Raw genomic sequence first — 13,329 nt, 5'->3', positions numbered from 1 at the left:
AAGTGTCCCAAAATGTTTTATTGTCCATACATGGATGATATCTCATCACAATCAAACATTGTATTTTTGTATTTGTGGCTTTCTCATAAAAAGAAATGCTATGCAATCACTTCAAAAATCAATTTTCCATTAGTGGCACAGTGCGCAGTGATTCTACTTCATATGAAAATCGGAAAAAATTAAAAAATGTGTTAAATATTTTCGAACTATGAAAGCACGTAGCCAGAAAACAAATTCGGGAGGGGCCCAAGAGTTTTCAAAACATATACCAGAAAAAATATTTCAAAATGCACTGCGTTTTTATTTTTCAAGTAATATGGATTTTTATGCAGAACCATAGCTACCGTAAAATGGGGTATCTTTGATCACTGGGGTAAGTTTGATCAAATGAGACTTTTCTCAGTAACGTATGATATAATGTTTCCCTCTAAAAAAATCGTTGAAACAATACACAAATCACATTCTAAGCATTTTCAGCATCTATCGGCAACGATTATTTCTTCATTAAATGTATCTTCAAAAACACAAATTCAAATTAAAAAAAAATACAACTCTCATCGCCGTTTCAATCTGTTCAAACAATACCTTGCATATTAATGAAATTCAATTGAACTGATCACTTTTTCAGAAACCGTAAATATTTTTGTCCAATAATTCATCTTAAAAATCCGATACTTTTGTAGTTAACTATTTAAACTCGACTATTTTCCTGAAAAAGTTCGAGAAAAGTCAGGTGTTTCCTCATAGGCAACTTTTTTCTCGTTCGAGTGGTCACAATATCGATTAATGAAATTGCCTACAGATATGCAATTTACAAAACATTTCGAGCGTTATCTTTTATTTCGATACACTTGCTGATCAAAGCTATCCCGAGAACATAGAATGAAAATTTACAACATAGTAAATTGTAAGTAAAACGAAATAAAATACGCAACATTTCGAACACTTTCAATCTATGGGAACCAGCACTTATTTTAAAAAATGTAAAGAGTACATCTACTTGATGATAGGCATTCGAAAAACTGTTGAAAAATAATCAATGTTCCCCCATTTTATGGTAACTGTTTGGATGTAACAGAGATTTTACTCCGGGGCTATACAACAAGACCGTTCTGGGAAGAGAGTATTGTGAGCTGTGTCCTGTTTGTATTGCATCCAAAGTAGTTGCTGCTGCATTTGTAGGTTTTAGGGTTGCCACCCCTTCGGGTTTGACCCGGAGACTCCCGGTTTCGGGAGCGATGTCCGGGTTTTACATTAATTTCTCCGGGTTTGGTGGAAAGAAGCAAAATTTCATTTTTTTTAATTTAAAATTTTAAATTTAAAAAAAATCATTTTTTTTAAATTTAAAATTTTAAAGTTTATTATAATTATAAATTATAAAAAAAAGCCGAAGTTTACTCTGGTTAAGATTTATTTTGCCCGACCAACCCTTCCTTTCTCAGTCTATTTGCAACCATGAAACACATCGGTCACGATATTCAGTGCGCTCCTGCTTCTGTCCAAGTCAGTGCAAAGCGAACATAAAACAGTTACTTGTGTGCATTGTCTGAAGAACAAAGGATACCGTTATTTTTATTGTTGCGTGATCTATCAAGATGAATAAGTCTCATCAACAAAACGTGATTATTCGGCCTAACACAGTGGCCATTGACCTCAGGTCTTTTCGCATAACATCAAGTATTCGTGATGTGGAACATCTGCTGAAGGTGAAAATGCAGCTTCGGTTTTCGGAAGTCACCTCCATACAGCTTGAGCACGTCAAGCATGCGGTGCTGATAACCTTCAACAAATTCGCCCAGGCGAAACGATTCATTTTACAGAACAACTTAAAACACGTGCTTGTTTGTGACAACGCTGAAATCAAGTTCCTTATATACTTGGATAATGGAAATATAGAAGTTAAATTACACGATTTATCTCCACTTACTTGCAAAGTGGCAATTAAAATATTCATGTCGTATTTAGGAGCAGTCGAATCTATTACGGAGGACACATGGAGAAACTACTTCCCAGGTAGTTCAAATGGTGTCTTTGTGGTGAGAATGCGGGTAGACCAACCCATTCCCTCCTACCTTACCCTGCAGTACAAAACAGAATGGGGGGAAACCATTACACAGCGGACTCTTTGTATATATCAAGGACAAACTAATACGTGCACCCAAAACGCGAACCGTATGAATTACATGCGAATAAGCATGATTCTAATGAGAATTTTGCATTGTAACTGGTATAATGCATAGAAAGCGATATTGGTCCGGGACAAAAATACCTGTTTCCATTTCGCCTCTCTACTGATCACATGCTGCATATTGGAGAGAACAGTTTATAGCATCATCAAATTGATGGGGTGTGGGTGATGATTATGTGTTGATTTTATGTTGAGCTTTCAGCGTTCTCTCAACCCGGAATTTACCAGCGATATGCGAGTTGTAGCCACTAGATAGGTTCATAAATGTTAATAATGATTAATGATTTTTCTAGCGCACTATACGCAGGAGAAAGTTACCTATATGGGAACATTGGGCTAACAAATTTCAACATTTGTCTGATAGAAGCCGTCCGCCAATCATTTCTGGCATTCCTCATATCAACAGTACTTTCAGGTGATATAATATCAGTATTTCGCAGTAAAAGTATTTAAGTTTAAAGTATCATAAACTATAAGGGCAGTGATTACATGGTTTTGCGCTTTCAAGCAGCAGTGGCAGTTACTCATTTCAGTTTGTATTATTTCCCGAACATGCGAATCCAGCGCACACAGGTAATTGGCATCCCTATCTCTACATACAGAGTTTGACAATTAGGTTTTACATAACCCTACAAAATGAGCCGGATGAACTTTGTTTGACAATTCTCGATGGTTTGTTTACATGGGAGTTACGTGAGTTCGAATGTAACAGATGAGCACCCGTTGCACTCGCACTCACGCAATTGACAAAGTAAACAAACCACCGAGAATTGTCAAATATGAACTTCATTCATCATAAGTTCATTCGTGTCGTCATCTTGTAGAACTCAATACGTAACATCGTTTTTCAACCAATCAATGGGGGTCAGTTTGACAATCGCTTGAAATGTCATCAACAAATAGCAGTAGCAGTATACAATAGAAAACAACGCACACTTTCTCTAATTTGATCGAAACTAAAGTGCTTCCCGTTTGTAGACAAATTTCGTTATTTTGTTACAAACAAAGTTTTTTATGTTGACTACGTCTATATGACGCCATGTCATCCTCTTGAGCGCACATCATCGCCCTGGTCAACGATCACCGCAAATCAATCTGAGCACAAATCATTTTCTACCACTCTTCTCTGAAGCGTAGAATGAGAGAGCGATGATTTTACTGCAAAAACCATTCGCTATGGAAAAATAACAACGTGTATATCACACACTCTCGTGAACGTAAACTGTTGACGTGTTTAGTGTGGTTGGAATTGAGCTGTTCGCAGATAAAAAGCGTAACTGTGTATGAAAACAGAAGTTCTTACAAACACCACAGAGGTATTCATGTATTAGAATACACAACCTTTTTGGCAGACTCAGCAAGCAAAACCAACTAATACTTTTACATGCGGGCAGATAATATGGTAGCGTGTATTCTAAATCAGTTTGTTTCATCATGAATCAAGCTGTGTTGGTATAATGCCGTAGCTATGCTTGGTTTACAATGCGAAGAAGGCATGATTCTAATTCGGAATATGCACGAAAGGATGTAATGCCTTTTTTGCATTGGGAAATTGTTTTGGGTGTGACAATTCTGTGAACGAACGGCACACTACGGACAACCCTGCCCAGAAACTGCTGAGGAAAGCTCAGTTGCAGAAAAAATGCCAACACCCAAGCCCCAATATCTTTACCTGAACCACAATCGGTTGCCAAATTTGTGGCTGCAGTTAAGGCAATCATGACAACTGCAAACGCTGCTTCAAGTACTTCAAACTTAACAACTAATACCACCAGTGAAGAAGCTACCACCAAGGATGGAGTGTTCACATTCGTGACCCGCAAGGGCAAGAAGCCAGGAAGAACATGTGATCCCGAGTATCAAGGCAGTAATCAAGATGGTGATACGGACGTAAACGACAACGAGAGAGACATGGTTAATCCTGAAGTTGACGAAAGAAGGAACATCTTCCCGACGCGAAAAAAGATCGCCGCTCGCAATAGCAAGTTGCGCGCACGGGATCAGGCATTATGCATTGTAATTTTTATTTTTTACATATTGTAAATATATAAAAGTCCCATGGCTCCTCTAAGCTAACGCACTGAGCCGTGTCAAATAAATGAATTAAAAAACCCTTCCTTTCAAGGTGGCGAATATCAGTTCACCGAATATTGCTGATTTCTTTCGCTAAACAATGAAAATGAAAAATAAATTTACTACACGTTAAGGAACGCAGTGAAAAACAGTTTCTCCCCAGGCATTAGAACTAAGACGCATCATTCACGAACAATGAAATTAGTAACGTACCTGGTGTAGTACCTAAAAGAACTCCGGAGTTATTAGAAAAGGATGCAGATACATTGTCACCAATTTGCACGACGTCCACGCTTTGTACAAGGTAGGATCGAAGCCAAATGAAAAACAAATCAAATTTACTACAAATTAAGGAATGTAATATTTCGTTATATGCTGTAATGGAAATTTTGCATCCCACTAAGTCGCTCAATATGGTGTAAAAAGTTATTTTACCAAATCACTTCACTGTTGGTGGTGCTTATCAGCAACTGCACCAAGGTGTAGCAGATTTGGTCTAATCCATCTGGCTAGATCAATATCAAACGAATCCTTCCCGTGTTGTTGCTACTCCTGCAGCGACCTCTAACTGTTTGCCAGGGAGGTGAGTTTTGCCCCTTTGTTGGAACCTCTGGTGATGAATAATTATTCATAATAATTATAATTGACAGTTATAAAAACTAGCTTCCCATGTGATGGATAAAAATAAAATAGTAAATTTTGGTTATTTCTTAACCAACCAGTGCTAAAATCCATGACGACTTACAGAAGAAATGAGAGTACTCGCTTTGATTCCAATTTCTATCCACCTCCCAGGTCAGTGAAAATCTCCGGGTCAAAGCCTTAGCAATATTTTTATTAAAATAATTTTTATTGGCGAAGTGCCCTAGAGGTAGTTCATACTAGGAATTTGATATAATGCTATAGAATAGATCTGTTAATAGCACGAATATAAAAACTACGATTATCGTATACTCCATAGCATTAGATTTTGCGACCTCCCCGGGTTCCAACTTAGTTGACCAGGACTAGCTGAAAGTGCACTTCGTATTCATGACAAGAACATGAAAAACTTTTGAGCGGCCTTAATTAAGCATTAACCGTAAGTCAAAACATTGCTGTGCATGATGAAAGCACTTGCAATTTCACGCGCACGTTGTTTGCTATTATCCTAACTACTAGAAAGAGAAGCACGCAGCTTTTTACACATAGATAAGAACAAATATAATATTAAAATATACAAATTTAAAACATAAAATTAAAAAAAAAGTCGAAAAGAAGCAGGAAATGGAGATTTGTTGCTCCTTACGACATGGAAGCAGAAACAAGCAAGATAATACTAAAATCAACCTCCTAGTGGACACCAGTACCTCCTACGATGATCGGATGTCCAATAAATGATAAAAGATTAGGGGAAAGAGGGTAACAGTGGAACTATGGAAACAATACGTTTTCATAGTTCCACTGTTACCCTCTTTCCCCTATCCAAGTATTGTATTGTGGGAAATGATATCAAAATAAAATTGTTAAATGCAAAGCCGATGAAATCCTCAGGCCATTCGACAAGAGCCATCCATGTTGCGAAAAAGATAAAACTAAAACTCAATTAATTTGCTTCTTTATTTGCTGTTGCAGCTTTGGCTTGGGTTCGTTCGCTGCGCCAGGATGCTTAACTTTATTTTATATGCAAGCAGAATGCTTCATAGGTGAAGAATGCTTACTTGTAAATGGTGAACGGATGGATCGAGATATAATTTTTTCCATACCTGCGACGAAAGACATTATTCCGTCCATTCTGCATCTGAAGAAGCTACTGGATTGTGCTAAGAGAAAAGTAAGTCCAGTGATTAAAAAGTAGAACGAACCTCTCATAACCGCCCGCTACTGCACTTTCCGAAGAACCGGAAAATTAAGGATGACCCCAAAATAGCTGATAATAATTTGGTGAAAAAACTGAACATTAAACGCAGTACTGTTGGAGAATCCGTCTCCGAAAAGGCTAGTATTATCGAGAAAATAAACAACCCAACCGAAGTCTCAAACAACAAACAGCTGTCAAAATCCGAACCCGTATGGTGTACGACTAGGTGTTCATGAAGCTCAGGGGCGGATCCAGAAAAAAATTTCGGAGGGGGTCCGAAATTTCGCTTTTGAAATGTTCATTGTACAATAAGTAATATGTAATAAACTCATTTAATTTTTGGTGGTCTAATATTGTTTGGAAGGATTTTGAGTTTAGAACGAACTAAAATAAAAATTATTTTAAAATTTCTCAACAAGTTAAAAAATTTCGGGAGGGGTCCGGACCCCCAGGACCCTCCCCTTGGATCCGCCACTGATGAAGCTCAATAGATGTGTCTTATTCGACGATGAATCATATGCGAAAGTCAATTTTAATCAAATCCAACAGCTCTAGCTTTTTTAATCCCGCCGATATTGTGGGTTCGATTCCCAAGCCCGCACATAGGGTTAGAGATTTTTCCAAAGGAGATTTCTCTATCCCGAAAAGAGGCGAATGGTTAAAACTTCTATAATCAAAAAATAAAATAAAAAATAAATAAAATCTAGCCAATGGGCCCTGCTCGAAAAAGAATTATGATTTGGCAAGGGATCTGTTCATCTGACATGCAAATCAGTGTTTTTGTGACGAATAAGACTACGGATTTGGAAGTGTTAAAAATGGAATGTCATAACAGATTTCATTCTTAGTTAAGCCCAGTGATAGTCAACATACGTTTTTTGATAATTGTAGCGAAAGTACAGTGACACAATCTCATTTTCGTACACAGTTACGCGGTATGTTTATATGCATTTTACAAGTAAAAAATTAGTTTACGAGACATTTTATTTATGTAGAAATAGTTTACTAGACAGCATAGAGAAGATACAATAATTATCTTTGTACTACAAATGCTCATTTTTTCAAAAATAATCATAATTCTAAAGATAGTTAAATATACACGCAATCTCATATTCGTACAGTACACATATTTTTTCAAAAATCAATTGAAATTTCTATAATAAATATTCAATCTGGTAGCTTTAATTTGTAATTACAGTTTTCAATCGTATTGGAATGCTGACCACTAGTTCTTGTGCGTATTCGACTTAAATTTTATCCTATTCTTCTAAATAGTAGTTTCTAAGATTATTCTCATTATAATCCGGATAGTTTGGCACATTTTATCCAAATACTTCCATTTATTTTTCTAATCAGTTAATAAACGGGGTCCGCAGTGGAGAATCCATAACATTTAAACAATTAAAAATTTGCTCCAAAGGTTTTTTGCAGGTCTTATGCTTTAGGTTCTCTGATCGAGTTTCCAATATCCACCATTCCTAGTAAAAGTGCCATTTTACGGAAGCTTTGCTTTAAAATTTATTTTAAGATATTCATATTAAAATACACATTCTGATCCATCACTCCATCAATGAAGCCCAAATTTTTAACACTTCTAGTGGACATATATTTAGTTAGCGCAGGGACTGGAGTTATTATATGGGGTCCACGTTCTACGTTCCACGTTCATCAAGGTAGGGGAGACTGAGGAGACTTGATCCCTTTTTTATTTTTCATTCCAACTCCGTGGAATGATAAAAAACTATGTGTTTTTTGTAGTTTTATATTGTTTGTAGGGATGACTGATAATCATAAAAAAATAAATGGAAATATTATACTGGACGTGACCTATGAGCATTTTAGGAACACAACAAAAAATGAAAAATTCTTAGATTAGTGGAGACTCGATCCCTAATTTGGGGGCACTTGATTCTTTTTTGAAAATGTATTTAAAAGAGCATATAGGGTAATAAGCCAATTTTTATCCTGTTTTTATTATCACTCTACCCATCTGAAGCCTTTGGTTAGAGCAGCGTCTGCCATCTTTGCTCAACGCATTGGCTCAAATTGTATTGCGATAATTGAAGTACTCGATTAAAATTTTTGCTGCGCTCAAACAGAAGATTTTCACCATTCTCAAGACAATTTTGTTATTATATTGGCTCTTAATAAGAGGCAAATGACCTAGGTAGGAAATCCACTATAATCGGAATAAAAAATAATTGGCTCTTAATAACAAAGCAAAGAAGCCGAAATAATAAAATTAATAATGAAATAATGTTGTACCCTCCCTAATAGGGCAGGTACCCTATCCCATTCAATGTTATAAATGGATTGCGGTATTGATTAAATTGTTGTGATTATACATTGTTATTACTGTTACTACATCTTACGCATTTCTCACCTGATTCTTTACGAATTTCCCAAATCTCCGTGCAATTATTTGAAAGCTGTCTTTATTGAGGTTGAGGAATATCAAATGTGGGATGCATGGTTGCTACGTATACTGTAGTAAACAATTACAGCTAATTTTCTGTACGATGATGCGTTCATTTTGACAATTTTTTTGTTATTTTATGGCACCAATGACTTCAAATGTTCTGGCGTGAATTTGGTGGTGTGTATGAAGCATGGTGAAGGGGATTAAATCTCCACGAATTTGAAAGGATCAAGGGGACCCATAGCAACTATTTCAGCAAACTTTAGTAAAAATATAGTTGAACAAAAAATCAGCTCAATCATAACATATTCATACAATTGACATTCTCCTGTAATTCCGCATACAAAAGTATAGTATGTAGCGGGTGATTTTATCAATTGTATAACAGTTTGAAAATATTGCAGATAAATCTGCTTCATTTCTTCTGAATTTTTTTTAAATCGGTAAAAATTCGGTTACACATGTCAAATTTCTCTTTTTTGTGTTAAAGAAATTTATGTTTAGATAAAACTACGCAACTTTCTAGTATATTCGATGAATGTATTTCTAGTATATTCGATGAATGTACCTTTGAGCTACAATGATGGGATCAAGTCTCCCTGGGGACCAAGTTTCCTCAGTCTCCTCTACAATTAATGAAAATTGAATGAAGAATAATAGAGATATATGCACGAGAAAATGATAAAACTTAATATGAATGACAAAAAGCCCTATAACCCCAACTTTTTTTGCAATGCCCTATTAAACATATACACTAGAGGTGTACGAATATGAGATTGTGTCACTGCACAGTGGGGCCTGGCTGGTCAAAACCTCCAAAATTTATTGTCGATATTCATACCTTTTATATTTTTTCCTAAATGTACATTAACTAAAACAGCTTCGCAAAATTCTCGAGTCAATCGATTGAAAAATATAAGTGCTACATTTTACATACCGTACAAGGTCTTGAAAATCTGCATGAATTCGAGTGACAAAAAGTTTTTGTTCATTCTAATTCATCTCGCTTTAATATGTACTACAATGATAATTTAACAATACGTATAGGCGTTTCTAATACAAAATCATCTCAGAAATTCAATGGTGTATTTCGATTTGAGAAATAATGAGTATTTAAAAAGTTACCAATAAAATCAATATAACTAAATTGTTTAACGCGGACTTATTTACATTCAGAGTGTCATCTCTTTATCGGTAAAAGCGTGTTGAAGGATCTCATCTAATACAACTGACGTAGAATTTTATCTAGTTTTAAAAAATCACAGTGCCATCTTGCGCCGTTTTGCGCCAAAGGTTGATATTTGAACATTTCTCGACAAACATATGATTACGGCCTAAAAGCCAACTGTCAAAATCCACTTTGAATGGAAATTCTGGACAAATTGTTACTAGCCGAGCACAGCTCACAACAGTTTATGAAAAAGAAAACTTTTCTCTTTCGATTACTATAAACATCTGTGATTGGCGCGTAACGGTTTGTCCGGAATTTCCATTCAAAGTGGATTTTGACAGTTGGCTTTTAGGCCGTAATCATATGTTTGTCGAGATTTGTAAAATTCGTTTTTTCGTGGAGACGCGTAGTATTTTTTAATTTCATGAAGTTTGGCGTTATTATTCACCGGTGGATTTCTTTTTCTGAACGCTACTTGTAAATTCAGGATTTTGGGCGATTTCCTTGATACAAATATAAGTATGCCTTAACCGTCTTGCAACTATGACTCGTGTTTCTACATTTTCACAGTATAGAAAAATTCAAATATATAGAAGCCAACGAGGCAAACTAACTGCAACTATTATTATATCTTTCCATTAATCCTATCTCTTTGTTAGGAATTGGTCGTTAGCTTTACTGGTGACCGATGTAAGGTAAACACGTGAGTGTGGGAAGTGTTCTTTGTAATCAATGTAATGCAACATTTATTTTCAAATGCAAACTCCCTATTGAATCTATCACAATCAACAATCAAATTCAAAATCTCCCTCAATAATTCATTTCCAAATTGACGAGAGCTTCATGCAAAAACGCTCACGTCTCTATTTTAAAGCATACACATACAGTGCAAAGTATGCTGTGGATATTTTCGTACGAAAAAAAAGTCAGTACCCACAAGGAGAGATATTCATATCATCATTGGAATTGAAAATCAATGGAAAAGTATTGAGCGGCTTAGCTGCAGCATGCATCGTATGAGCAACTGTGAATAGAGCATGGTAGGGCATGATTTGAAATCTTCATTAAAATCAAATAAACCAATCATCTTTTAATAACTTTGATATCTATAATTAAATAAACTAAAAAACAAAAATTTAAGGCATTCTATCAAACACCTTTAGATATGCTGTTTTTCATAACTATTCTAAACGCATACGTTCACAAATTAGTACATGAGGATTATCTCTTAAAGAGCTATGAAGGAATGATTTTTTCTACGATGGTATTCAGATTGGACTGAAGATCTACAAACAAATGTATAAAATTACATCATTTTTTATTCTCCAGATTTCGATAAATTGGAACCACCCTAGCTAAGTCGTTACTAAGGACTACCCTAGGAAATCAAAATGTTTCTGTTCACTTACGAAGTATCTGTTTTGAGAAGGTAATAAAATTCACTTTTGCGAAATTAAAAAAAAACATTTAGAACCACCCTATGCTGCCTAATTTTCATTCTAGCGTCCTAATTTAATCAAAATCGAGTTCAGCGCACCAAAATTACCCTTATATGATATTTTCAGACATTTTAAACTACTTTTGAGGTTTTGTCCAGCTTTTGTATGGAGTGGATCCACTGTGCACTGTATGCGTCCACGACAATAGAGCACAACTCTTTCTAAATAAGCTGTTTAATTTGTACTCTTTCTAAATAAGCGGGATTCACCAAATTATTCCCAGTTTTGTTCAATAGACAAGCAATAAGGGATAATGAAGATTAAGGCGATTAAGATTAGGTGGAAGGTCCCCTTTTTCTCCAATAGAGCCAGGATCTTGTATATAGGTGCTCGGCTGTATCCGGTCGTCGCAAAGTGCGTCGCGATAAGGCAGCAGCGTGCCCCCTTTTGGACTTTAGCAAAGACTACATATCAAGAACACTGGCAACTCTTATCCCATGTATGAGAAGCGACAGAGTTTACAGCGGTTCTGTTGTACGAAAAGGAAGCTCAACTTAAAAAATAATATGTGTGCGTGCCTGCGTGGAAAGTACTTCCTTAACCCGGAAGAGGTGCTGCTGTTCTTGGCTCCAGATTCTGGACAGAGTTGCCAGCCTTCTTGATATGTAGTCTTCGATTTTAGCTAGTACTGAAGTTACCTTTACCTCCAAGGCTTACTATATTCAATAGAAATGAAACCCAAACATAATATTGAAATTTCTCCCCACACGTGAATTAGTAGGAAATATGCAAAAAGTCAATTTCGGAAAAAAAAGTTGCTTACTTTCACACACAAACTTTTTATTTGATATACTGTTTGTGGAGATCCGAAAAAAGTAATTCATCCTTATTCTTGTTTACGATGAATGCGAGATCGAACGAAAGCGGTTCATATTCATATTCATAAAATCAAATCGACTTACTACTCGTTCGAGCCACTTTCGAGCGAATCTCGCATTCGTCCCAAACAAGAATAAGTGTAAATATTTGTACCGGTCTAATATGCTATAGTTTAAAACATGGATAGAATTTCCGTTGTATGCAAGCTGTTTTGGAAACATTTTTAAAAAGATTTTTCATTCTTAATTTAGCCTTGTCAAATAGAGACACTTTAAGCAAATTAAAAATATGAATAAAGAAAGGATTGATTGATACTTTTATATTTATTTCAATGCTTAAGTAATACAAATGTCTTAAAATGATATTTTTCTTCTTTTTTATTACTTTATTACTGCGTTTGTGGTATGCTTTCTTCCATATAACAGAAAAAATATTTACAAAGACATTTAATTTAATTTAATGATACTTTGAAACTACAGTTGTTTAATTTGTACGATTTTTTATACATATTTAGTTTATTTTCCTTTATTCTTCCAAGTATACTTCAACGTATGGTTTACACTGTATTACAGCTACAAAGTTATACACAACGATATATGTATAATAGACTATTTACATAATCATCAAAATGATAAGTACCTAAAACGTAATAAAGAACTGAAACTAGAATTGTAACAACAAAAAAAAAGTTTATTCGTTATGAACAGTCTCATAATTATTCTTGAGTCAAACAAGGCTCAACTTTTTTGCACTATACCTTAAAAACATAGATGCGTAAATGCGTAAATTCAAAAGAAATCAAATTTAAGCAAACCAAAAAGTTGGTCAGGAACAGTCTAATCGTTTTTTATTTATGTGCCAAAAAAGTTTTTTCTAGTGATTTTGTCTAATTTTGAATTTTAAACTTTTAAAAAGTTTGTGGACTAGTTGCCAATTTTTGTTTTTGGTTTTGTAATATCGCAAAATATTTCAAGAAAAAAAAGTGATAATAGCCTTTTTACAATGTATTGGTCTCCTTGCGCCTGGTATGCTGAAAATTTGTACAAACGGCTCCGCGGGATCGTTATAAATCAGGTGAAATTGCTTCCCTCTTGATCGTTATGGCTTCACTCAGAGCTGGACTCAGTGCCAATGCTGGATTCGCTACCGCGATGATGTGACCACCGGATGACGATATCACCTGCACCCCGAGGGAGCTGTCGTGGGCGATCAGCGACCTGGCCGCGTGTCGTAGGTGCTCCGGAAAGTCGTGATCGTTCAAATCTCGGTCGATTCCATTTCCAGTCTGGAAATAGTGAAATGACTTTTGTAAGGGATTGT

General features: G+C 35.6%; 1 protein-coding gene across 2 annotated transcripts in view; it reads right to left on the bottom strand.

The window, feature by feature from the left end:
• Positions 1–12,488: 12,488 nt before the first annotated feature.
• Positions 12,489–13,329, bottom strand: part of LOC131683554 (NGFI-A-binding protein homolog) — an 84,011-nt gene continuing 83,170 nt past the window's right edge. The window contains exon 7 of one of the 2 annotated variants that reach the window (XM_058965615.1): positions 12,489–13,294. In XM_058965615.1, coding sequence (XP_058821598.1) covers positions 13,073–13,294 — 222 coding nt within the window. In that variant the 3' untranslated portion in view covers positions 12,489–13,072. The remainder of the gene's footprint in view (positions 13,295–13,329) is intronic. The other variant, XM_058965616.1, reaches the window with a different exon arrangement.

Source organism: Topomyia yanbarensis, chromosome 2 (assembly GCF_030247195.1).
Source record: "Topomyia yanbarensis strain Yona2022 chromosome 2, ASM3024719v1, whole genome shotgun sequence".
Classification (NCBI taxonomy): Eukaryota; Metazoa; Arthropoda; class Insecta; order Diptera; family Culicidae; genus Topomyia; species Topomyia yanbarensis.
This window is presented reverse-complemented; position numbering and strand designations above follow the sequence as displayed.